Genomic DNA, 27,477 nt, shown 5'->3' on the forward strand with positions numbered 1-27,477 from the left:
ACCTCAATTATACTCGATGGACCTGCCGTTGTGGAAATGTTGAAGCCAGGAGGCAGTAGGACATTTCAAGAATACAGCACAGCTGTATACATTCCCTATATTGAATCACAGCTCGAATATCGATCTCGACTTGACCTGGTATGGGAATGCTATCTGAAATCTGGGAGACTAAAAGCAACAGTAAAATGTAACCGTGGCAAGGGCATTCGAAGACGCGTCACTGCCTCTGGTCCTCTACCTAGCAACTGGCAAAACTTTCTCCGCAACAGTGACAACAAAGAGGAACTCTTCAGTTTCCTGTCAGAACAGGTTATGCAGTTGGCTGTCAAAGAAAGTAAACAGCTGGTTGTCACAGACAAGAAACAGGTACTCACTGTTCCACCCCGGAAGGACACTGCCAACTTGGCACCATGCAACCACGAAGAGGGCGACACTATGATGATGGTTCATGCAGCTGATGCCTTGGAATGTGGTCATCGGCGAACACTCATTCGTACCGTCGATACAGATGTTGTCATCCTTGCAGTTGGTCTAGCGAATGAACGGAGTGAGGTATTAGATGAACTATGGCTTACTTTTGGCACAGGAAAGAATCGACGTTACATAGCAGCACATCAGATTGCAAAGGCCCTGGGTCCTGAGAAGTCGAGAGCTCTTCCAGTGTTTCACGCAATAACGGTCTGCGACACGGTATCTGCCTTTGCAGATCATAGCAAGAAGGCAGCCTGGGCCACATGGAATGCATTTCCGGAAGTGACAACCGCCTTCCTCAGTCTGGCTTCCACCCCAAGTGAGCTGCCTGATGGTGTCCTGTCGACACTGGAGAGATTCATCGTGCTTCTCTATGACCGTACGAGCACATGCTGTGACGTGAACGTGCTGAGAAAGAAACTGTTTTCAAGAAAATCAAGATCACTGGAGCATCTCCCACCAGCACGAGCAGCTCTGGAGCAGCACATAAAGAGAGCTGCTTATCAGGCTGGACATATCTGGGGACAGGCCTCAATAGCGTTTGTCAGTCTGCCATCACCATGTGACTGGGGATGGATGAAGTCGGGTGATGAGCTGGAACCACTCTGGACCACACTCTCTGAAGTGTCAAAGTCATGCCACGAGCTCATCTCTTGCGGTTGCAGAAAACACTGCGGTGGCAAGTGTAGGTGCAAAAAAGCTGCACTTAAATGCACTGGACTTTGTGCATGTGAAGGTGGCTGTTAAGGCCAAATATCTACAGAGATTCGGGCTCAATAGCCGAATGTTCAGAATTTTTTTTTTAAGTTTTGGGAGTTCGGAAAATTTGTATGTTAATTTTCCAGTGTACTGCTTTTACTTGGCTTTTTCATTGTAATAAACTTCGAAAACTATCCCAAATAATTTTCGTAACCCGGATTATGTATATTGATGCATTGGAATGAAATATGCAACCGTAAAAACAGAAATACATATATAGTTTAGCATATCCTGAACGGGAGCTATCTTGAAATTCAATATGGTGCCCACAGAGGTTGAGTTTCAAGTGGTTCCATATCTGAAAATATTCATCATAAAATGCACAAATGTTTGGCTCTGCCGCTGTACTATTATGAAGAATGAAAATGATAATAGTAGTTATTTGATGAAGGACGTGTACTGGTGTGAAGTGTAACGAACATAATAGTGTAGTAGTTATTTGATGAAGGACGTGTACTGGTGTGAAGTGTAATGAACATAATAGTAGTTATTTGATGAAGGACGTGTACTGGTGTGAAGTGTAATGAACATAATAGTAGTTATTTGATGAAGGACGTGTACTGGTGTGAAGTGTAATGAACATAATAGTAGTTATTTGATGAAGGACGTGTACTGGTGTGAAGTGTAATGAACATAATAGTAGTTATTTGATGAATACCAACTATTTTTGTAGTGTGACGGGATGAAATATGTTTTGGGTTAAGGAATAAATTAGTTAAGTCATGATTGATGTTTCACCCTCGATTTGGTCAATGAGAAACCCAACCCAATGCCTGGCTTGCTCTGCCAGCTACCTAAACAAGCTACATACTGTCCAGGGGGTCTGGTGGCAGCGACCTTAAAATTAAGAGTAGATTTAAGTTATCCTCTTAGGATTAGTGACCCCAGAAAGGGCAGTATAACCTGACTGTACACCACTTGAGTGAGTGAGGTCCTGTGACACCAACCTGCGTGGTGCTCCCATGACGCTACGACACCACGTAGTGAATGAGTTGCTACAGCATCACGTGAGGCCCCTCATAACACCATCTGTGAGGGAATTACTACACCACGTGAGGCCCCTCATAACACCATCTGTGAGGGAATTACTACACCACGTGAGGCCCCTCATAACACCATCTGTGAGGGAATTACTACACTACGTGAGGCCCCTCCATCTGTGAGGGAATTACTACACCACGTGAGGCCCCTCATAACACCATCTGTGAGGGAATTACACACCACGTGAGGCATAACACCATCTGTGAGGCACACCACGTGAGGCCCCTCATAACACCATCTGTGAGGGAATTACTACGTGAGGCCCCTCATAACACCATCTGTGAGGGAATTACTACACCACGTGAGGCCCCTCATAACACCATCTGTGAGGGAATTACTACACCACGTGAGGCCCCTCATAACACCATCTGTGAGGGAATTACTACACCACGTGTTTGCTACACCTCAGCGCACGTGACCTACGTGACCTCCACTGTAAACATTAATTAGAATGTCCACTGTGTTCATTTTCCTTTCTTAATGAAAGCTTTTGTTAAACACCCCCCTTGTCTTTGTATGAAACAAGTCTAATATATATTTTCAGCCTTTGGCTGCCGAACTTTTTCAATAAGCCGTTTAATTATTATTATTATTATTATTATTGTTACCTATAATAATAATAATAATAATAATAATAATAATAATAATGATGATAATGGTTGTCCCTCGTGTACAAAAATGGCTGGCCCAAGGGCCATCTAGGCCTGAATTTATTTAAGGTGTAGAAGCTGTCGCCAACACAACCACCACACCCTGAGTTAACGAGCTGCATGACCCAGTGTCAAGGAACAGTCCGAGACGACCGGACAACTCACCAACTGCACTGGCTAACCATTACCCCGGAACACAATCCGCAGATCGATTTATATCCAGGTTCCCAATTACTGCTTGGAGAAGAAAAGGAGCAAGAATAAAGAAAGGGAAAGAGGAGGAGGAAATAAGGGGGGTAGAAAGGGGAAGACGAATAAGAGAGGAGAGGAACGTTTAGCCATACGACCTGGAACATTTTCATAGGTTAATTGTTTCTCTCTCCTCTCCCATGTTCTCCCTCATGACTTTCTCTCTCCTCTCCCATGTTCTCCCTCATGACTTTCTCTCTCCTCTCCCATGTTCTCCCTCATGACTTTCTCTCTCCTCTCCCATGTTCTCCCTCATGACTTTCTCTCTCCTCTCCCATGTTCTCCCTCATTACTCTCTCTCTCCCCTCCTCACCCTCTCTACTCTCCCACACCCTCCTCCCACTTTCGTGATCACGTGTTGTATAGTAAACTTCCTTCATCCATTACACAGACATACACTTATACCCACACATACAGACATACACTTATACCCACACATACAGACATACACTTACACAGACATACACTTGCACATGCACAGACATACACTTACACATACACAGACATACACTTATACCCACACATACAGACATACACTTATACCCACACATACAGACATACACTTACACAGACATACACTTGCACATGCACAGACATACACTTACACATACACAGACATACACTTACACATACACAGACATACACTTATACCCACACATACAGACATACACTTACACAGACATACACTTATACCCACACATACAGACATACACTTATACCCACACATACAGACATACACTTATACCCACACATACAGACATACACTTATACCCACACATACAGACATACACTTATACCCACACATACAGACATACACTTATACCCACACAGACATACACTTACACAGACATACACTTGCACATGCACAGACATACACTTACACATACACAGACATACACTTACACATACACAGACATACACTTACACATACACAAACATACACTTACACAGACATACACTTACACAAACACAGACATACACTTACACATACACAGACATACACTTACACATACACAGACATACACTTACACATACACAGACATACACTTACACATACACAGACATACACTTACACATACACAGACATACACTTACACATACACAGTCATACACTTACACATATACAGACATACACTTACACATACACAGTCATACACTTACACATATACAGACATACACTTACACATATACAGACATACACTTACACATACATACACTTACACATACACAGACATACACTTACACATACACAGTCATACACTTACACATATACAGTATAGGTAGGTAATGTCTTTAGGAATCCATTAAACTCCCCTATTGTCTTATATACGCAATAATGTTGATGTATCCAGCACATTTGAACACATTACTCTCTCTCTCTCTCTCTCTCTCTCTCTCTCTCTCTCTCTCATATACACACAGATATTTTAGTGTTCAGTCATTAAGTCCTGCCATGCTGTATTGCACTGGTTCGTCAGTCTAGTAATTATTCTGCGAGTTCTGATTGGTTGGGAACTGGTCTGATTGGATAGTGGTGGTTTTAGGTTTTGTTGGGGACTGTTCTGATTGGTTAGTGGTGGTTTTAGGTTTTGTTGGGGACTGTTCTGATTGGTTAGTGGTGGTTTTAGGTTCTGTTGGGGACTGTTCTGATTGGTTAGTGGTGGTTTTAGGTTTTGTTGGGGACTGTTCTGATTGGTTAGTGGTGGTTTTAGGTTTTGTTGGGAACTGTTGTGATTGGTTAGTGGTGGTTTTAGGTTTTGTTGGGAACTGTTGTGATTGGTTAGTAGTGGTTTTAGGTTTTGTTGGGAACTGTTCTGATTGGTTAGTGGTGGTTTTAGGTTTTGTTGGGGACTGTTCTGATTGGTTAGTGGTGGTTTTAGGTTTTGTTAGGAACTGTTCTGATTGGTTAGTGGTGTTATATCTGGTTTGGGAAGTACTCCGATTGGATAGTGGTGGTTTAAGATGGAGTGTGTATAAAAATTTTCTGATTGGCTAATGATTGGAGGATTTGAATAGAACTGAGTAATGATTGGGTAGTGTTAATTTGTGTTGGGTTAGAATTGGAAGGTTTTCATGGGTGAGCTCTGATTAGTTCATGTTAGTTGAAGATTACATGAGATTAGTCTGTGATTGATAGGCGTTACTTTGGTTAGGTTAGGTTAGGTTTCGTTTCGTTTCGTTTCATTAGGTTAGATTTGGTTTGGTTTGGTTTGGTTTGGTTAGGTTAGGTTAGGTTAGGTTAGGTTAGGTTAGTTAGGTTAGGTTTGGGTTTGGTTAGGTTAGGTTAGGTTAGGTTTGGTTAGGTTTGGTTAGGGTTGGGCTTGGTTTGGTTTGGTTTGGTTAGGTTAGGTTAGGTTAGGTTAGGTTAGGTTTGGGTTTGGTTAGGTTAGGCTTTAGGTTTGGTTAGGTTAGGTTGGGTTTTGGTTTGGTTTGGTTTGGTTAGGTTAGGTTAGGTTAGGTTAGGTTTGGTTTGGTTTTAGGGTTTGGTTTGGTTAGGTTAGATTTGGTTAGGTTAGGTTAGGTTAGGTTAGGTTAGGTTAGGTTAGTTTAGTTTAGTTTAGTTTAGTTAAAGACAAGAACCAAATCCTGAACAATAAACACATCATAATTCCAGGTTACTTTGAAATTATAATGTAGTGTTTTAGTCCAATATGTATCTACATTATATTAAGTTGTTGAAAGACAGTTTGGATCACCTGAAGATTAGCTCCCCACCACCACCTTATTTCACCTGCTGATGAACTGCACTAATGTTACCTGGGGTTTGGTTAGCATTATGGTGGTTAGGTTAGGTTAGCATTTTGGTAGTTAGCTTTGGTTACCGTTATGGTGGTTAGGTTAAGTTAGGTTTGGTTACCGTTATGGTGGTTAGGTTAAGTTAGGTTTGGTTAGGTTAGTGTTATGGTGGTTAGGTTAAGTTAGCTTTGGTTACCGTTATGGTGGTTAGGTTAAGTTAGGTTTGGTTAGGTTAGCGTTATGGTGGTTAGGTTAAGTTAGGTTTGGTTAGGTTAGCGTTATGGTGGTTAGGTTAAGTTAGGTTTGGTTAGGTTAGTGTTATGGTGGTTAGGTTAAGTTAGGTTTGGTTAGGTTAGCGTTATGGTGGTTAGGTTAAGTTAGGTTTGGTTAGGTTAGCGTTATGGTGGTTAGCTTAGGTTAGGTTTGGTTAGGTTAGCGTTATGGTGGTTAGGTTAAGTTAGGTTTGGTTAGCGTTATGGTGGTTAGCTTAGCTTAGGTTAGGTTAGGTTAGCTTAGGTTAGGTTAGGTTAGCGTTATGATGATTAATCTTTAGGTGGCAACAGTAAAAGTGAATAAAAAATTGGATTCAAGTTACCGGGTAAGTTTTAAGTGAGCCTGTCAGACGAGTTCTCACATCACTCATCTCCAGAATATTTTAACACACTGTCTCTGAGAATCTATATTTGTCTTAGCAACAGTAAGACAGTACCAGTGTGCACTCAATATCATGTACCATTGAAATAAAATCCTAGCTATCTGACTATCTATTCAATATTGTAATAGTGTTGTTTTCCAGCTGCCGGGAGTTAGAGGTATTGTTTACACCTCCAGCTAGGGGAAAATTTAATGTACAAACTTCAGAGATTATTGCTAAAAATGACAGAAAGTTGTACTGGGTGTATACATAAAAATAAATGCAAGTAAGTCACTTCCTAGACAACAACATAAATTGAGGTTGAAAACAAATCACAATTTTTTAAAGGGGATTTATTTTGTATTTACTTTGGAATAACAGTCTCATGAATGAAGGTATTAAGACAAGTTTGGTTAGAAGTGAGTTTACCTTCAGCTAGTTTGGTGATGTACAGAGCAGGAGGTGTATAAAGTGTGTTACGAACCCCGCCACCAATTGTCATGATCTACCTACCCAGCACTACGAACCACGCCATCTATTGTCTTGATCTACCTACCCAGCACCACGAGCAACGCCATCTAGGGACGAGACACGAGTATGACTCGTCTTAGTTACCACTCCGGGGTTTCCTTTCTCCATATCCTGGTTGTTGCGTCACTTCCTCCAAGTCTTCTTTGTCAGCTCGAGTTCGAGGAAAGTTCAGTACACTCTGGGAAGTGACCACAGGATCACCTATCCTCTAAACCTACGGCACAGTGACTACCTACCGTCTTCTACAATACTCAGCCTTACTCGTCAGCCATCTCAGCTCCGCACTTAAGTATTTGTAATCTTGTATTGCCTCCCCCACGTCCACTTGCTTCAAGATTGTTTTATGTTGTATTAATATGTATATACTGTTAATGTTTTGGTTAAGTATGGTTAAGGGTAATTTATAGGAAGCTGAATATTTTGTTAAGGAATTTATGGTACTTTATTATACACAACAAAAACTCGCATCCTTTGTCTACCCTTTTATAGTCCGATTGTCTTTTTTTTTTTTTTTTGTTGCCTGTTGGGATCTGGGTAGACTTTTAACTATATTCTAAATCCCCAACTCGTAACAAGTGTTATATAAGGTTAGGTAAGATAGAGCAATTGAAAAGGTCATAAGGATATTATCATGAGGATTAATGATCACCTTTGGAAAGTTGATGAACCTTAGTACAGTTTTCAAATTACCTGAAGATTAATTCCCAGCGTATTTCACCTATGATTAAATACTGCACTTTAATACTACGGGAGATTTGGGAAGGTTAGCATTAGGGTGTTTAATCATCTAAATAAATAAGGTTAAGGGACTCATCTTCATGAATCCCAAGAACAAGTACAGCAGGAGATAAAGCAAATAAGGAATGGAATGTTAGGAAATACAGTCTTACTATTTTACTTTTTTACTTTTATCCTTTTCGCCACTGTATGGCTCGTTAGACGCTTGGGCGATCGGTCACGTCTCTGTTACGCACTGTTGGCAAGTACTGGGCATGCACTGGCTCCTGAATGTATCTGAACCTGCTCCAGTGTTGGTAAAGTCTGGTCCTGAAAGAACTCACACTCGGTGCCACCAGTCACACCATCTTCTGGCAGATTGTTCCAAGAGTCCACAACTCTCACTCTGAAAAGGTTCGCCCTTACTGTTTTCTGGACTTGCAGCTTCTTCAACCTTGAGCTGTGACCCCCTTGTGGGGCGAGCGTCCGCCAGCTCCAGGTATGGACACTTGACTGAGTAGTGACTGAGTAGTGCCCTTTGCTTTTACTTATACTTTTATCCTCTTCACCACTGATCGGCTTGTTAGCCGCTTGGGCGCTCTCTCAGGATAGCTGAGGTGCAGGCACCAGTCTGGTGGCCCTCCTTTGGACATTTTCAACCAACTGACAGTCCCACGCATATCTCGGGGACCGGACGGGGTGACAGTACTCCAGGCGGGGAAGCACTTCGCTCTTGAAGGTCGTGACGAGGGACGGACCGTCTAGATATTTGACCGACCTTCTTATAAGACCTAATAATTTAGTTGCTTGATTCACCTTCTCACAATGGCCCAATAACTTCACTTCATTGTCAACATACACACCCAGGTCCTTTTCGCATTCAGTCTCTATTAATGCAGTTTATTCATCCCATTGGGACATATGATACTCCTCCTTACTGTTGGTACAACCCTGGTTCATCCTCTTAAGGATGTTTGGTTCTTAATTTCCCAAAATAACTTGGCATCACCTGCAAACATTTGTATGAAGGAGTGTACTGTATAGCTTCTGGCATGTCATTTATGAAACAAACAAACAACAACGGCCCAATACACTGCCCTGTGGTACCCCGCTTGTCAAGGGTACACATAATGATTTCGTACCATTAATCACCACACACTGCTTGCGATCATACAGAAAATCTCCGATCCATGCAAGGACACTTCCCCGAATCCCATACCCTTCCAGTTTAATTCTCAGTCTTTCATAGGTTACGCTGTCAAAAACCTTGGCAAAATTTAGGTACAGTATAGATTATTGATAATGTCACCCTGTTCCAGAATTTGGGTCCAAACATCCAGTACCTTGAGTAATTGTGTTAAAAGGAACGTCCCAGCATAAAACCATGCTGGCAATCCTTTACAAGGTTGTTTCGTTGTAGATATTCCATCGTTACATACTATGCTGGTCAGTCTCACTGGTCTATAATTAATTATTCGTGGAGTGAAGATCGCTCTTCTTGAATATGGGACTCACATAAGCCATTTTCCAATGACGGGATCTTTTGCTCATCCAGGCATCTATAGAACAGGATCTTTAGGGGCTCAACAAGTTCGTTGCACAACTCTCTTAGCATTCTGGGATGCACCATGTCAGCGCTGTGCCAAACCATCTGTCCTTAAACACAGGAAGATTGTTCACATCCTTTCTTCTGAACACCGAGGAAAAGAAACTGTTCAACGCCTCTGCCTTGTCTTGGCCAGAGTCTGCATAACTACCATCTTCAAGCCTTAGGTCCGATATACCTACTCGCGCTCTTAATTTTGACTTAGCGTAGTGGCAAAACACCTTTGGGTTTAACTTGACCTTGCTTGCAATCTGCCTTTGGAACTCTTTTTCAGCCCTTCTACACTCTGACTTTGCTTGGTTCCTGGATCTGGCATACATCCTCCTGTCCTGCTCTCATTTGTCCTAATCCACATCTCGAATTTCTGAGTTTTCTTCTTAACTTTGTCAACTGCCGCATGGTTCATGTATAGCGGTTTCCTTGTATTCCTGCAAGCACTGGGTTTGGTCTTGGTTAAATATTTATCGATCAAATGGTTCACTTTATTGGTTATGATATTCAGCGTAGTGTCTGCATTCTCATACCTCAGTGAGTTAGTCCAGTGGATACCCTTCATCTGTCATGGAAAATTGAATGGACGAGGAAAATACTTATGGTTGCCAGGAAAAACAGAAGAGTAACAGAGTATTGAAGGGACACTGGTATTTTCGTTTTGTATAATAGCAAGGAAAGTAAGAATGGTTTTAAGAAATTTAGGTGAATTTATCCTCAGTATGGTAAATAGAGGTTATTGACTGCTCATGTAAAAAGCAGCAGATAATGACAGTACTTGTAGGTAAGGAAGAGAGAGGTTTAAAGACAGATAGAGGGTGTACAGTACTGATTAAATATTTGGACAAAGACAAGTGAAGGAGAGGAGCTTATAAGAGTAGAAAGTATATGCTGTATTTATAGACTTAAGAGAAAGTATGCACAGTACAGTATTAGATAAATAAGAGGTCCTGTGACAAGTTCTGGCCTTGATAATCCAGAGTGAAAGCTATTACATTTCTTTTATGGGTAATTATTGATGACTGACCTGCAGCCGATTTTTCATAGAAAACAATTATAAAAATGCCGCAATTTCACTGTTTTATAATGGACACTGTCGTAGTTTGTGCAAATGTGTTAAAAAATTATTACTAAATTAAATGTATCCCAATCTTAGTTGATATGAAAAAGAAGCAGCAGAAGTGTTGTTACAAGACCTCACCAACCTAACCAAACAAACTGACCTAACAGAAAGAACTTACGATGACATGGCGTAAATTTACATTTTTTGTGGACGTGAGATCAGCTATCCATACCAAACGGTTCTTAAGCATTCACTGAGTATCAGCGTTGATCAAGACCATGCAGCAGTGTTTTGAAATACATCTATGATTGGCTGTTTACATCCTGGGATGAGACATCACTGCCACATTACCGCCAAGAAGACAAAGTAGCGCTCCTAGGTGCCTAATTATCTACCAAATAAAGCATTTGTACAAGAAATGATTATCATATCAGAACTCAATGTTGAAATTAAAGTAAGAAAGTAAACAGTAAAACAAATAACTTGTCCGCAGGTCAGTCGTCAATATTAACCCTTTTATGTTGTCGCTGCTGTAGTATTACTGTACCATGTCTGAGGTAGAGATAAAGGAAATGGTAGAATGCCTCAATCTAGTTTGTAGAAGAAAGTTGAAGGTAAATGCTGGTGAGAACAAAGCAATAGCATTTGAAGAAAAAAAAGAAGACAATTAATAGTGTTACACTTATGAATAATCTTCTGATTGGTAATTAGAAGCTCCATTGTGCCTGACCCTTTTTGCTTAGTGCAATTTCCGGACCGTGACATTGTCATTATTTCCAATTTCACTTGGGTAATTCATGGATTCCACATTCCAACTTCTTTCTGGTTTAGATGATTAGAGATTTTGGAGTCCTTTTCATACAGACTTGAGAATTTTGTCACTGTCTCACATTCTTCCAATGTTCAACTACAGTAGAGTGTGGTAGTTGGCAACCTAGGGTCATTTGATTTCATGACACCATAGGAATTGCATCCTGTTGAGTGTACTTCCTGATTCTTGACATAGTCTGTGACAATGGGGATAATTTTTTCCACATCGTATTAAGCTTTGGTTATGGCATGGGGGGGTTATCATACCTCTTAGTAATGTTTTGAGACCTTGGCACCATTTTCTTTACTCTGAGATGTGCCTTCCTCTGTACATACTTCTGGAATCCACACTTAAGATCATCACCTGGTGCTTTCACTGAAAAGGTACTAAGAGATGTTGATAGTTTTTACTCTATATTCACATTGTTCTTAGTACATAACATGGTGACTTCTTGTTCTGGTTGGGCAAGACAGCAGGGGTTACAGGGGAAAACAGTGATACAAGGCTTCCACTGAATAACGCCCCATCTCATGGTGTGATTATAGCCTCAGATCCTTGGTTTTCCTGTCAAGGATGACACACTGTGACAGAAGGGAAAGTTTCCTCATTAGTCACTTCCATAAAGTGGGTACAGTAACTTTCTTAGGAAGCTCATGGCAGAACTATGTGATTAGTAATTCAGCAATTTGATCTAGACAGATTTTGACTATTCTATCACAACCCAAGCATTAGATCAGGGGTGTCAAACTCATTTGCTATGGCGGGCCAGATATAATATTTAAATACTTTAAGAGGGCAATTTCTGGAACTTCCGAGAAAATTTTCCGTTACCCAGAAAATTCCGGGATGAGGGACTTTTTCCAGCTTGAGAGAATTGTCTTGTTACACAGAAATGTCTCATTCCAGAAGTGCTCTGCACCAATTGTTCCGGCTAACGGGGATATCACTGTGCGTGCGTTACAATTAAATAATATATTCATCAGAGTTGACACGTTGTTGGTGAGTCCACAACTTGTACAGTGGCATGAACATAAGACCATAAGAAAATAAGGAGTCTGCAATAGGCCGGTTGGCCTGTGCATGGCCATGCAACCTTTATGCATTTCATACTTCCAAACCCATAACATGAATTTCTTAAGATGTTCAGAATTCTCTGATAATTCATTACATTTCCTGATATTTGTACAGTACAGTAATAACCAATTGACCTCAATGCATCTTTTTTTTGCTGTTGTATTATCACATTATACAGTATACTGTACTGTATAATGTATCAGTACAGGTATTGATATTTTTTTCGTAAAAGTATTGCTCCTTCAAGTGTATGTTTATTCGTATGCTTAAAATGATACTCGGTATAGTTTTATTCCATGTATTGTGATATAGAGTACTTTGGGTGTTAGCTAGGTGAGTAGCAGCTTATGCCTTATTGTGCTGCTAGATCAGCCAAATAGTCTGCAGGCTAGTTACATGAGTGACAGCCCAGCCTTAGATGGTCATGATTTTTGTTCTGTTCTGGAAGGGATGTGTAGCTCTGTCTGAAATTGATTTTGTAAAGTTCAAATAGGAGAAAATTCACCTGGCTTATTGGGTAGCCTCAAGTACATCTTTCATCCTGCAGCATTACCCTGTCTTGTGTGCATGGTTATGATGGCTCCACTTTTAGCCTCTGTCCTTCCTTGATGTATGTACATAGTCAAATAAAATCTAGTTTATCTCATTTGTAACCTGTGTTACCCACTCTTTGTAGTTTCTTAAATGCCTGTGGATACCAAGTGTTGGTCATTTCAGGAGAGTGACTAGTGAGTCTCTCTGGAGTGTTATCAGTTACAGCAGGTATACTGTGGAACAGTAGATGTCACTCTTTAACATCCTTTAGTGGTTATGTCCTTTACATAGCTTAGTTTATGTTTCTGTCTCTGGCAGTGACACTTAATGCCCTGGGAAGTGAATTTCTCATTCTAGGAATGATATTTTGTGGTAGAAACAAACACATTTTGCTCTCAGGCATGCTCTTTTACCTTCAAATCTTTCAGTAGTTAGCAACTCAGTCTTCAGACATTTCCACCAATAAATACATGTGGTTAAGTATAGCTGAGACTATAGTCACTTTGATGATATCTAAAATACCTCATCTTGGAAATAAGAGTAAAAATCCTTGGATATATTACATCCCCCGAACCAAAAATGGTTCCAACTACTGTACTGGGTTGTGTGATGTGACAAGGATAAACTAGATACAGTATATACCTGGGGGCCTTTTTGACTAGATATAATGAATGAATGAGTCAATGATGTTCTTGATTTTAGCCATCCTGTAGTGATGCAGCAAAAGACTTTGCAAGTGAAAAACATAATAGGTTATTAAAATAAGGATTTTCACACTCAGTTTATGGTGATTCAGATTTTTATTCTGAGTGATTCTTACATAATTAGCACTACTTAATGCACCTTTGTACTTACAAGTCAAGTGCTAGTAATTTCTCATGTAGAGTTGAATTAAGCCCAAGATACAGAACGTAGGATATATTTGACTCATTTTGGGGTTTAGATCCATTAAGAGGCTCTTCATTATCAATTTCAGATTTTTTCATAATAAGCGTATGGTTACTTAAAATATAAACTAAACACCTACAAAATGAACGTCTTTAACTATTTATACTATGCAGACCCAGACAGACATTTCTATCTTAATGGATCGTCATCATCCCTACATAAGAGTATAAAATTCATAAAAATGAGCAATGAAATTCACCCTATATCAATACTTTAATGCCCCTTTTACCTCAATCTAAAGAAAAAATACTCAAATATCAGAATCACCAAGAAAAGACAAAAATCAAATGACTCATAATAATCAAAATAAGGATGCACTGCTTGTTGAAAAAAAATAAATGTGGTCCTTTTCTGAGCTGAGATCAACGGTAAAAACCTCAGCCACTGTCTGTTGTGGAAACCTTCATTTACTACTTTCTAGGAATGAGCTTCACTGCCAACGTATAATCACATTATAGTAAAATTTGAAATGCAATGTAGGTGTAGCAGAAAAGGAGATTGATATAAAGCATTGTGAATGAATAAGGAGGCTTATGATATCACTTTATATACCGTGTATGCGAGTTAAGGGTGTGAGAAGCGTGTATTTCTTTTCTTGTCTCTTTCATATCACTTTCTACACTTGTTTTGTATTACTATCAATTCCCTCTTGTCTTTAAGGTACAGTACCAGTATCCCCTTTATCCATCATCATCATCACCCAACCCACATAAATGAGGGAGTAGAGTAAAGATAATAGATAATATATATTTAAGTAATGTGATGTACAGATATTCTGCAGTGAAGCTCACTTCCACCACATCTGCATATGAATTCAATAAACACTGCAGAGCTGGATAAAATAAATTTACAGTATTCAGGAAGCTACACTCTCATGTGTATTAACTAACTTTTGCATTTCAAAGTTACCAAATAAAATTAAAAAGGTCAAAAATTTTTTTTAGTTTCTATAATACCTCTTGATTCAGCCTACACAATAGTGAGATATATGACACATTAATGAATAAAAAAAAAATCAAATTTTTCCATTGAAATTTTTCACAATTTTAAATTAAATTATCTTCTACTTGATACTTAAAAGAAAATCAAATAACCATTGTCATCTATATTTTTTTTTATAAAAGTGGACCAAGAAACAAATTAATGAATTATAAAATGTTCAGTTGAAACCTCATCTAAACTTCATTCTCAAGTACAGTACAATCTAACTTAACATCAGGTCTTAACAAGAAAAAGCTTACAAATCCTTCCTCTTAATTTATTTCTAAAATAAATTTACTGTTCACTTACATCCTCCTCCAACAGTAAATGAGAAGAAGTATCTAAACATAGTAATGAAATTTAGATCAATCCAAACTCTGTAGTTTATACATAACTACACTTAAAAGAATTTTTTTCCCCATCAACAATCAGCCAATATCTTATTTACCTGGTCATGCCAATGGAAAAAGTTGACCCAATTTTATTTTTGGAACTTATGTTTGTGTACAGACATAAAATCTGTCTGCGAGCCTCGAGATGTGTCATGCCAATTTCTGAATCTCTGAACTTAAATAGGAACAAAAATTCAAGTGTTAAGACTTACCTCCCTAGTGGACCTAAATTTTTGTTTAAGTTCATAGCTTCAACATTGACATGACCCTGATCATTAGGCCCACAGGCATACTAGTTATAGACACCTTTGCACACATGTAATAATAGGTTCTAAAAGCAGTAATGTACCAACTTTGGACCCTTGATATGATTCCTGATATATAAGTATGAAACCCCTTAGAAAAAAATTTGATCGGTAGACAGATCAAACAATGGCATTCTATGATGAATAACTAGCAAATGAGGCATTGTGTACATAACCTTACATATCTTTGCTTCTTATACAACCAAGTTATTCTCGTTTATGATTACCGGTGATAACATACTTCAAAATGTAGTTGAATCTTATATTTGTCTGAGTCACCATTACTGGAGGTTATCTATTTTATTTATATCCTTCAACTGTGGCGCAAATGGCTTCAAGTGGTACAAATGGCCCTCTCTAGTAGCACAAATGGAAGAGGTTGGACTGTACCCTATGTAGCACACGGTCTCTTTACCAGAAACCATTTCCTGTAAAGCATAGCCTTCTGCCCTAGAAACTACTTCAATAAGGAAACCATATGTTATCATGTCCCGTAGCCATGTGCGAGTGCTTAGCCTCTTGAAATATAGAAGCTTTAGATTCATTCAACAGAGAGTCAAGATTGTAAGTGACTAATTGACTCTTGAATTTCCTGCATAATCATCATATTCTCTCCCCCAAAAAGATCGTCTAATCAACCCTGAAAGTGTTCATTCTTAACAACTCAATACTCCAGGAAGGGGATGTAATAAATGAAAATGAAACTCAACTTTCCAATGTGAGCCCAGTGTAATCCTGACTTGACCTCCGTTGATCTGGCTTTAAAATTCTTAATTGGAATAAGGCTGGATTGCTCTTAGTTGTCAAAAGCTCTACACATATAGAGAAAATATATTTACTATATACATACTGGGCACACTGCATATACCTAAATCTAATAATTTTTTTTTTTCCTGCTTGCTACATAATCTTAAAATACATATTTGCATTCAATAACATCATCATGTAAACTCCAACATGTGAGACACAGTGATACGAGTTACATGGACTTCCGTTCTTACACACCATCGTCCAGAGCCCACTTAACTAGCCTTGTCACACATTTAGGTATACAAAGAACTAGAATTAGGCTTACATTAAAGATGATACCTTATGAATTTATAAGTATTAACCTTATGTCTAGGACTCACACTTGACGCATCAGGTTTAGCTAAAAGCCACACTGGTCGTCATAACACCGTAGGCTTAAAGTTACCGATTCAGTCACGTGACCGCAAGTTGGAGTTATGTCCAGGTCTCAACTCTACGAATCTGTTTAGCCTAATTATCTTGAGCCATTTCCAAGTATCATCTAAGCTTCAAAAATACACCTCTAGTCACACACACAAAATATCTTAAATTCCAAGATATTAATCTCGTCGTACAGTCGAAGCCTTGATTAAGTACTAACTAGGGCTCAAATTTGTTGATCTCGTTAACAGCATTTGGTGATCTTTTCTGGTTCAGCTTTTGGATAATGGACTTGTGTTCTCCTTTCCCCTTTTTCCTGCCTCTTCTTGAGATCCATCAGCTGAAAGATAAAGTGGGGAGGGATCTTGTTAACTTGCATGCTTTTCTACTTTTGTGGCCTTGGCTACAAATGACCATCAACACACTCATTATACTCTAAATCCCAACTTTCAAAACTGATGGCAATAAATGAGGGACTGACCCTGAAATCCTGCAATCCAGCAGAGCCTACAGCCAGGTTTTAGCCCCACACACTGCCCATATTATGTCAATCAGGGTTGATCTGTCAATCCTCTTTTGATAATACAATCACTCTTCCCTCCCCAATACATCATCATACCCAAAATGTGATGCAACAGTTGTTTTCTAGAGGCAGGCCTTAAAGAGCTATCTACCCAATCACCACACACTTTTGTCTGCCATCTTTGATTCTAGGTTTAATTTGAATTTGGTACCAGCTGACTAATGTATAACCCAAGGGAGGAGGAGAGGATAACCAAGCTGTCTGACAATGAGCTCCACAAGAAAATAAGATCATAAGTTCAATCCCTCCATTCTAACATGCACCCTTACAACTGGCGGCCCTCATAATCAAAAGTTAGAAAAAAAGAGAGCGAGAGAGAGTCTGCAACCCTAGGAGAGTTAACCCAGTTCTCATCTAAAGATTGGGAGGGTGCAATAGACTCCCTAACCAAACTGTTCTTCAGTGTTAACCCCAAATTTCTGGGAAAAGACCAATCATTACCCAGAGTTCTGATAAATGTATGACCACAAAGCCTTTTGGCGATAAAGTTTCATTAAATTGTCTCCAAAATGTGAACAAGATACTGCATGTACATCACAGGTCAGAAAGAAATTGAAGAACTTGAAAAGAACAGAAACAATAAGATCTCTTCCCACTTCTGGCACAAAACAGGAAGAGAGATCAAAAGAAGTATCTGTTAATTTATTTTGGATATAATGATCAGCCTTCCCTCCTCATCACACCATTGGCCCTAAATAGATTAATTATTTTTTAAATCTGTACACATATCAATTTTAGTAGAGCAATAAACCTTGCTTAAATTCCAGTGCTTGGAGAAATTTACACAACTATCAAAATATATAAAAAAAAATTTTACACTGATGAATAAATGGACTATGCTGAGCTTCCCATCTCACAGCTGTTTACCAGACAGACATATGAGGCATAGGAAGCAAGATGAAGACAGCTTCCACGCTATCGTAGTTTTAATATACATTAGAAACCATTTTCAAAAGTTAAATCATAGAAAAAAATCAAGGCATATATTATAAAAGCACCAAAATAACACATTACAGTACAAGGCGAACAGTGTGGCACACCTAATGAACCAGCTTCAGTAAAGTCCTAGAGTATTGTTTCTATTGTCCACTTGAGGTACTGTATTGCTCACTTCACTTAACATGGTTGGTGAGGCTCATAGTAGTCCATGACTCAGTATGACATAGTTTGGAAACATTTTTTTTTTATAAGATTCACAACACTGTTCCTCTAAGGCTTAGAGTCTAAGCTATAGTAAACACAGCATGAGACTCTGTGGCTAACCAATCACCCAGTAACTTGCTAGCTCTCCCCCTCCTAGTAAGCCTCAACACGCAACCTCTTATTTGTTTCTAGCAAGTGTTACCACTTTATTTAAGTTATATATATATTGATTTTGTCCAAGACTGTCTCAGTTTACAATATAGGAGTTTATGGGAAAGTTTATTTCACTTAACATTATACCTTTTTGTAAAGTGTCTATTACATGAAGATGGATATACCTTTCATAAGTAATAGTCTCAACTAACAAAAACCTTAATAACTGAACCCTAAACATCAATTCCACTTGTACTAATCACGGGTATAACCACTAAGAGGTCATTTACACACACAACCATATTACCAGCGAGTAGTGCCAGTTACACACACAACTGACTGTATATCAGCCAAAACAAGATCATATAATATATCAGCTTATTCAAAACCCGACTTTCAGGTGATTGTGTGTATAAAAAACAAAATCAGAATGACCGACAGACACTAATCAAAAAGTATAAGAGAACTATTTACTAAATGTGGTACAATGAGCTTCACCTCATAACTGTGACAGGAGCACCTAACAAAATATATACTGTATATATATATATAATTTTCTTTCAAACCTTTTTCTACTGTAATGCAAGGTGATTAATCATATATATATTTTTTTCTTAATGTTACCTGAATACAAGAAGGTGGGGTTGTTGTCCCCACATTCCTGGACTGGAAGTCCAAGTTAAGTCAAATCCTGAGTAGGGTGCATTTTTTTCTGCCCATAAATCAATAAATTAACAAAGTATATTAGGAAAAATGAAAGTTAGCTTGAATGGTAATAGAAAAGACAAGTTAAATGTTCCACATATCTGAGTATGGATATGTCTGAAAAAGGAATAAGAGTGATGAACTGAACTAAGGATGGAGGGATACCAAGTGAAGTCGGCCCTTGATGACTTCAGCCCCAGTTACAGTGGTGATCTCGGCCCATTTCGGTAATCTTGGCTTCACACAGGATGGGCCGATGTCAACAATGGTATTAACTGTCAGGCTTTTTGAGATTTTTTTTATTATAACTATTTTAAGCATATAGACTTAAAATCAGAAAAACAAACAGTTTACTCCTATGGGCCATACAGTCTGGATATTGCAGAGAAGTTGCAGGGCGCTTCGCCCACCATTTTCATAATCTTCCCATACGGAGAAGTCCCTTGCCTGTAGGGTTGGCGCTGGTACCGCTTTAGTTTTCCCTAAGACTTGAGACAAATCCGAGTACTGTACCCACAAAAAAAAATTGTGGACAACACTGGATGTACCCAAGAATGTCTCTTGGCAGTTTTAAAGTTGCCGACATTTTTGCCGCTGGGACAGGGACCCATTTGTTCTAAAGACAACAATTTCTTTACCTGTATTGTAAATATGTGTGTGTGGACACACACACACAAAACACATACAAATAAATAATAATGGGAAAATACTCACAAATTATCAATTTTTTTTATTAAAAATGTGAGTCTACCCCCAAGTCCGTACTTTATTTATTAAAGCACAGACTTGAGGGTAGACTCACATTTTTAATAAATTTGTTTCTGATTATTTGCGAGTATTTTCCCATTATTATTTATTTGTATGTGTCTCCACACACACACATATAAATATACAATACAGGTAAAAGAAATAATTGTCCTAAGAGCAAACACATAGAGGAATATACATTTCTTTGTACTGTACACAAGTAATAATGTGCCCAGCAAATGTTATTCGCGGATTTGGCGATTTGTGGCCATTTTGAGAATCTAATCCCCGCGAATTTTAGGGTCCCCTGTAGTTACTAAAGTTGCTTCATCATCATGTAAAAGGACATCTGTGTCTACCCTTTCGTCTTCAGATGGTTATGCCACCCCACAACGTCGTTGTTAGTTCTCACACTTAGCTTATATATGCTCCAGGACTTAGGTGGCCAGATAGAACTGTTAATCCATGTTTTCCTGAAGTACTCCACAATTTCCAGAAGTGGTCCTGAGGTCACACGGGCCATTAAGCCCTCGAATATTTCCAGAATATGCTTTTCCGGAATAAAACAAAGCGCCATGAACTTCCGAAGCAGCTTGTGAGTTCCCTCATCTGATGATTAGGAAGTTTGCAATCCAAGTTCTTGTATTTTCCAGAAGATTACTTGAGTAAAATGGAATGCACATCCTTTTATTTCAAGTCAGAAGCACAGAACTTGTAGCATGCCACAGAGCTTTCTCGAAGTCCATCACAATTCTCTCCACATGTGGTTCACTGGGAAGCATATCAATGATGGCTTTAATCACAGAAACGTAGTCTTTTTTCTGGGGACGAGACATAACACACTACATTGTATGACTGGGAGCTGTTTTGTTGCTTCTTCATAGTGTACAAACACATGAATACTGAATAACTGATTGAAAGGTTTTCTAACTACATATGTGGAACATGACATCAGCATACCATGTCTTTAAACTGGAGAGCAGTTGAAGTTGGTCATCTGTTGAGAAAATTAAGTGGCGTGCGTCATCAACCCGTATGTCACCACGTAAGAAATTTTCAGCAATGTGTTGCGACCCCACTTCAAAGTCCAGATTCTTTGGATGTTTTGGACGGTGCTTACGGCGGTAATAGTTTGCATTGTGAACAACATATTCAACTGACTTAATTGCCCTACAGGGTCATGAGGGAAGACATTCTTGATAAATTCAAGTGGCAATGCCTGCAGCTGAGGTGAATGGCTGTTGATTTGCAGTTAATTTTGCTTGCAATGCAATGGAGCAGCAACATCCGATCCCATGCTTGCCTGATGAATGAATGTGGTCTTGGGGTCCAGGAATGAACTGATCATCGATCTGACGAACAGTTGCTGCACAGTTAATCAGTTTGGATCGTTGAGAACATCTCCATGTAGTGGACTTGACACATTTCCTCTTGACTGTATACGAGTAACCTCTGGAATCAAAAAGTTTATCTCCACCATGAATTGAAGTTGCTTTAATAATCTTCATGCGTGTCTTGGTCCACTGCAGTCGTTGTGTTGGGTTCCAGATCAACCAGTGAAGATTTGTTGAGGGGGTCTGGTTCATCTAGGGTTGCAGTGTTCTGAGCTGTGTTGTGCATTTCAGCTTCACACCTTGAACATTTCCAGTTTGGTGGATCTGCTTGTCCTTTAAAACATTTTTTGATAGAAGTCTCTTGATATCCCTGTATTGCATTTTCTGTGCTGCCATGCATTACACTGTAGCAGGTATTGCTCGAAGCCATTGCTGGTGACTTCCGCTTGTGAGCACAGTGGTGGTAGAAATGAGGTGTCAGCCTGATATTAAAACAAGTAAACTTCGAATTTTGTGAATCGAATCGTTTGTGAATCAGAAGTTCAAAACCGACAAGTGCAAAGTAAAGTGTGATTTCTGTAATGAATGCCAGCACAGAAAATGCAATAATGGTATATTAAGGGACTTCTAAAAAAAAAAAAAAAGAAAAAAAAAGAGATTATCTTTCCTTTAACTGAAAAAAAAACAGCCTCATATTCAAATCTTGACTGTTAATGTCATTGTTGACCTCGGCTCACTCCCTATATGGGCCAAGATCACTGGGTCGAAGTCACCAAGGGCCGACTTCATTGGCACCCAGGATAGACATATTAGAATTGATTCTGTTAAAGGGTATCTCTTTTTCCTACCTTTCACCCTTTTGTCAAACAATTGCTGTAATAGACGAATCTGATTTTGGCAGGTCTGTCCATGCCCTGATTCCCTTGGATAGGACATCCAGCACCAATTGGATAATTTTTTTAACCCATTTGGACAGTTCTGTACTGATCATCAATCCTTCCACACACCCACAACTGTCCTTTAAAGGCTGGGTATTTTTAAGAGCAGAATCTACCCATTTAGTACCAGATATACCAATGCCATCTTTATTTAAGCCAAACCCCCCCTTCAGTTCCAGCTAAGTTACTAAATTAGGAGAGGGGGGAGGGTATCACGACAATTACAGGTTCTGCCAAAAAAATTGGCTTTCAGTTTAAATCCTCCATTCTCTACTTCCCTTCAGCCAGCCAGACATCAATCATAATGCCAAGCCAGCTAAAACATACTCACTCAGGAAGTTAATATTCCTAGTCTCTTACCACGATCTTATTCTGGGCCTCCAGGAAAGATTAAACAATTTGAATTCAAAATCCCATCAACAATGGAACATATGAAATGGCAGAAGCAGCATCAGAGCAGCAAACTGCACACAAAATAAGTTAAGGGAGCAGCTGAGTACAAATTACAATTTTTAAGGTTATCTTGCGCTCATGTCAAGTTGTCTAAAATAATCTGCCTGGAACAAGTCCCAGCTCTCACAAAATGTGTAGATTGGGGTACAAAGTTATGAGAATTGGTTAATAAATGCTGGTGCTAAGAATAAACACTTCTCTCACCCTAACTTGGACTTAGTAGGGTTGGCAGCAAGAGGGATCAACACTTAGCTTTTGTTTGTATTAAATATGCCATGACTGTTCTCTTAAATTATCAACCAAGACCTAATCAAAATGGCAATGACCTGAAATAAAGATGGCAGAAAGTATGCTTTGGAATATCTTATGCTGACTGGGCTGAGTCAGCTCTAATAAGACCTGCTTGCCTCTAAAGAGCAAATGTTGCACCAAGTCATCCACTCATGAGGCAGTGTAAAATAATGAGGGAAGGGTGATTGATACAGTAAACCCTATGTATTGACATAAACCCCATCTGATGCTGGGGCCTCAAAAATCACAATGTAATAATGGTCTGGTTAAATGGCAACAGCCAGGAAAAGTGAGAGGCACTGAGAGATGGATGGAGGCAAAGACAAAAGTGCATGGATTCTGGACAAAAGAGGATCAAGTGGTAGAAATGATGTGCTTGAGGTTGAGAGCACTGTGGGGAAATAGGATGCGGAGATTATGAGAGAAATAGGATGCGGAGACTATGAAATAGGGAAGTATGGGGGAAATTAGGGGTTTGCCAAGGTGGTACGAAGATTCTGAGAGAATGGAATGTTAGATTGGTAAAAACACATGTATAATACACAGATGGGTGGCAGAATGGAAAGAACATCAAGAAAGAGGAAAGAACAGGGTAAAAGATGCACTGGAAGTATGTGAGATGGACTTAAAGAAAGCAGCATTGTGCCTGAAAGACCAAAGACCATGACACCTAGTGATTTTTTGGGGAAGGACATGTTTGCTGATGGGTGAAAGTAAGTTATGTGAAATGAAAGGTAAAACACATATTTGAGGTTGTTGTGGAAGGTGAGTAATACAACACATTTATTACAGAAGTAAGAATGAATGAATAACAGCTACTGAAGGGAGAGTATATGAGTCTACTTGATTCCAACCATCCTGCACTATAGCGGGAAAAGGCTTGAATAAAAAAAATTTATTTATATATATTTAAATATATAATAAAGGTGGTTTCAAGTTTTATTAATCAGTCTTCTTTTTTAAACCTACTTACTATGATGGGTCGGGTCGCGAACCAGCGAGATCTTACTCTCTTCTGATATACCAGACTTATGACAAGCCTCGTCAAATTCGGCAACTTTCTCTGCAAACATAGAGTCCCACTCTTGACTTTCAGGAACCACAAACAGCAACTGTCAATGATATAACATAAACGTTAATTTTTTGCCTTAATTGGCCAAGGTGTTTTGTTTGCAGATTTTATTCTACCAAAGCTACAAAAAGAGCACTGACTACTGTACCTTCATTCAAGCCTTCAAGTTTCCACCTCATAACTTTCTATGCAGGAATTTCAATTATCTTCTACTCAACTACTTCTTTTATGTTGAGTGGATCAAGGGATACAGAAACATCAGAGAGGGAAATAATACTGTATCTTTTTTTTCACCCTTTCAAGACTTTTCCCACTATAATGTACGGTAACTGGAATCAACAGAAAAAATACACACACACACACACACACACACACACACACACACACACACACACACTTTGAGTCTCCCTTAAATTGCTGTCATTTGTTCATTCTTACAGCTGTAATAGACATGTTTTGCTATCAGACTCACCTTTCACAACAAGACTCCATAAATAGTAATATCTCCGTTAGCCGGAATCCTTCTTAACCGGAACTCTCCTATTGCTGGAATTGAAATTTGCTCAGAATTTTCTTGAAAATTCTAGGCTTGGGAACGATTTATCAAGGGGCGCATTTTCTGGAAAATTCTGAGAAAATTTCCTGGTACCCTGAAAATACTGGAAGATTTGGGGGACCCCTTTTTTCCCCCCCAGGTTTGAGATGAAAATCAGGCACAATATTCAGAGATTCTGAGAAAAGTTTTCTGGAATGGGGATTTTTTATAGGTTTGAGAGATGAGAATTAGGTGCATTATCCAGAGATTATGAGAAAAAATTTCCGGCCCCTTGGAAAATTCTGGGGACGGGGGATTATTTTCCGGGTTCGAGATAATGTAATGCACAATTTCTGGAAATTCTGGGAAAAATAGACAATTCCAGGGATGGGTGATTTTTTTTCCAGGTTTGAGAGTCGTCTCGTTACCCAGAAATCTCTCATTCCCGGAAGTGCTCTGCACCAATTGTTCCGGCTAACGGAGATATCACTACCTGTTTTTGGTTTTTTTACCTGTCACTTCACAACCTATACTCCATTCACATGAGCTTTGCAACCAAAACCTAGAGCAGATTTTATCAATGCAACTGATTTGCTGGCGGAATGAGTTTCAAATTTCTCCTCATACATACTCTTCCAAACAGATATACAATACTGTATTAGCATTTGTAATTTTTCTTCTAAATCAGCCACTACAAGCCATATCACCCACAAAAAAGCAGCAGACTATCCTTCCATTCTCATCATATTTTACTATTTTGTATCCGTCTCTATTACTCTTGCTTTCACTTCACCTATTATCTCATCCACGCAAAGTATTATACAACCATGGTGACATCACACATTCTCCCTTTAATTCCACTAAATTGGACACCAGCGTTCCCTCTTTCCAATAATTGTTTTTCTTCTTCAAAATTTATAAAAGCCACAAACTAAATTTTCACCTCTAGAACTTATACTCTGGTATTCATTAATGCAAAAACTTGATAGCTACACATTGTACATCCTCTTCCTATTCTGAACCCATGTGGCTCTCCCCAATATACATTATTTAAACTAAAATTTTCTCAATAACTCTACCATATGCCTTTTCTGGTATCCTTAAATTATTCTTTGATTATTTATAAATTTGCCTATCAACTTTCCCTTTATGCAAGACAACTATACACATTTATTGCTATTTCTTTGATACCTCGCCTTGTCATACATAACCTATCCACCCCTGTCATCCTTTCAATCACTATTCCAACTCCTCTCCTTAATATTTCCATGGCAATTCCAACTACTCCAGGTGCCTTACTATTTTTTGGGATTACATTCAGTCTCTCCTCCTCCTCTTCTTCCCTTTATGCTCGTCTCCACTTTATCTTTCACACTATTCAATCCACTAACTCGTAAACAAAACAAATCTACCTTTTGCTATCTGTTACATTTAGCTGCTTCTCAAAATATTTTCCCTATCATCTTTTTACTTCTTATTTTTCTGCACTATATTCCTTCTTTCATTCTTAACTGCCTATTCTATTTGTCTGGGCTTTTTCTCAATCTATTTAGTTCCCACCAGAGAAGCTTCTTGTTCTATTTAAACTTACAACAACTGTTTCTCCATCTTCCTAGTAATCTCTTTGTACTCCTTCCTTCATCATTCCTTTCTTGCAAATAGCACTCACATGCCCTTTTCTTCTCCTTGATGAGCATTGCCAATGTCTCATCCCACCATTCCCATTTTCCTGCATCAACTCACTCAGGCATACATATGAATTAAATCAAATACAGTACTAGTAACATAATGTGGAGAAGTTTACCTACCTTAAATCTGTTGAACACCATGTCTGCTTTCAGCCGAACCTCATCATCGTATTTGTATCTACGACACTGAAAAATAAGCCTTAATTTAGGGTTGCTCTATTTTGATAAAAAAAAAAAAAAAAAAAAAGCAATCAACTACATCAAGTGTTATCTAGGACATCCAGATCATTAGAGTTCCAACGAAATAAAATATTTCAAGATATTTTGGTCATTACATATAACATAACTGAGCCAATAGGTTTCTAATTCTTTATAACCAGACTGATAAACTCAATTACAAAATTTTACACCAATCTCCCAAATATATAATGAGTTTGCAAACCCCCCAAAATAATCAGAAGTCATTCATCCTCTCATGTGTATAAATGTGGTACCAACAACCTTAACCTCGTTATCTTCCAAAAAAATTCACCAAGTTAAGTTGACTTTTAACTAGGTTTCATCACCTCTACAAAAGCTAAGCCTATAATTCTCTTGAGACTGTTTCAAAAAGCTAAGCACTAATAACACCACAAATACTAAAAACAATACTACTTACTTTTTTAATGGCATCAACAACATGGGGATTCTTCTTAAGCATCAAACCAGAGATGACTAACTTGGACATCCTCTCGAGATAGAGTTTAGCATCATCTTTACGTGGGTTAGTGACGGAGAGGGCCTCACGTATCTTCTGGTCCAGGTCCAGCAGTTGTGCCTCCATGTCCAGGGTTCTGTACAAACACTAAAATTCTTTATCTGCCCCCTTCTTCTGTACAGCACCATTATATGGCACTTGTCGTACATATACAGTAGAACGTCGATTTAAAGCGATTCAATTTAAGATTATTGATTTAAAGCGACACCTACAATTAAGGAAAATGTTTTAATTTAAAGCAAATCTTTCCTATTTTGCGCGAATCAATCTGGCGCATCATATTTTAAAATTTGCGCCTAATGTTTCTCTGGGCACGCTACACTGTCCTAAGGGCAAAACTGCACTGTACATGTACTCAAAATAATGTACTAAATGATCACAAAAATTTTTGTCTTGTGCAAACTATACCATAATA

General features: G+C 38.8%; 1 protein-coding gene across 7 annotated transcripts in view; it reads right to left on the reverse strand.

Moving 5' to 3' along the window:
• Positions 1-13,648: 13,648 nt before the first annotated feature.
• LOC121876673 (hepatoma-derived growth factor-related protein 2-like) overlaps positions 13,649-27,477 on the reverse strand; it is a 53,592-nt gene continuing 39,763 nt past the window's right edge. For 5 of the 7 annotated variants that reach the window (XM_042382020.1, XM_042382019.1, XM_042382022.1 and 2 more), the window contains 4 exons: positions 26,964-27,138; positions 26,426-26,491; positions 23,984-24,122; positions 13,649-17,003 (listed from right to left, as the gene is read on the reverse strand). In XM_042382020.1, the coding sequence (XP_042237954.1) occupies positions 16,936-17,003; positions 23,984-24,122; positions 26,426-26,491; positions 26,964-27,138 (448 nt within the window). In that variant the 3' untranslated portion in view covers positions 13,649-16,935. Of the gene's footprint in view, positions 17,004-23,979; positions 24,123-26,425; positions 26,492-26,963; positions 27,139-27,477 lie in introns of all 7 variants that reach the window. The other 2 variants (XM_042382018.1, XM_042382021.1) reach the window with 2 other exon arrangements.

The sequence above is a fragment of the Homarus americanus genome, unplaced genomic scaffold (assembly GCF_018991925.1).
Source record: "Homarus americanus isolate GMGI-L3 unplaced genomic scaffold, GMGI_Hamer_2.0 scaffold28, whole genome shotgun sequence".
Lineage (NCBI taxonomy): Eukaryota > Metazoa > Arthropoda > Malacostraca > Decapoda > Nephropidae > Homarus > Homarus americanus.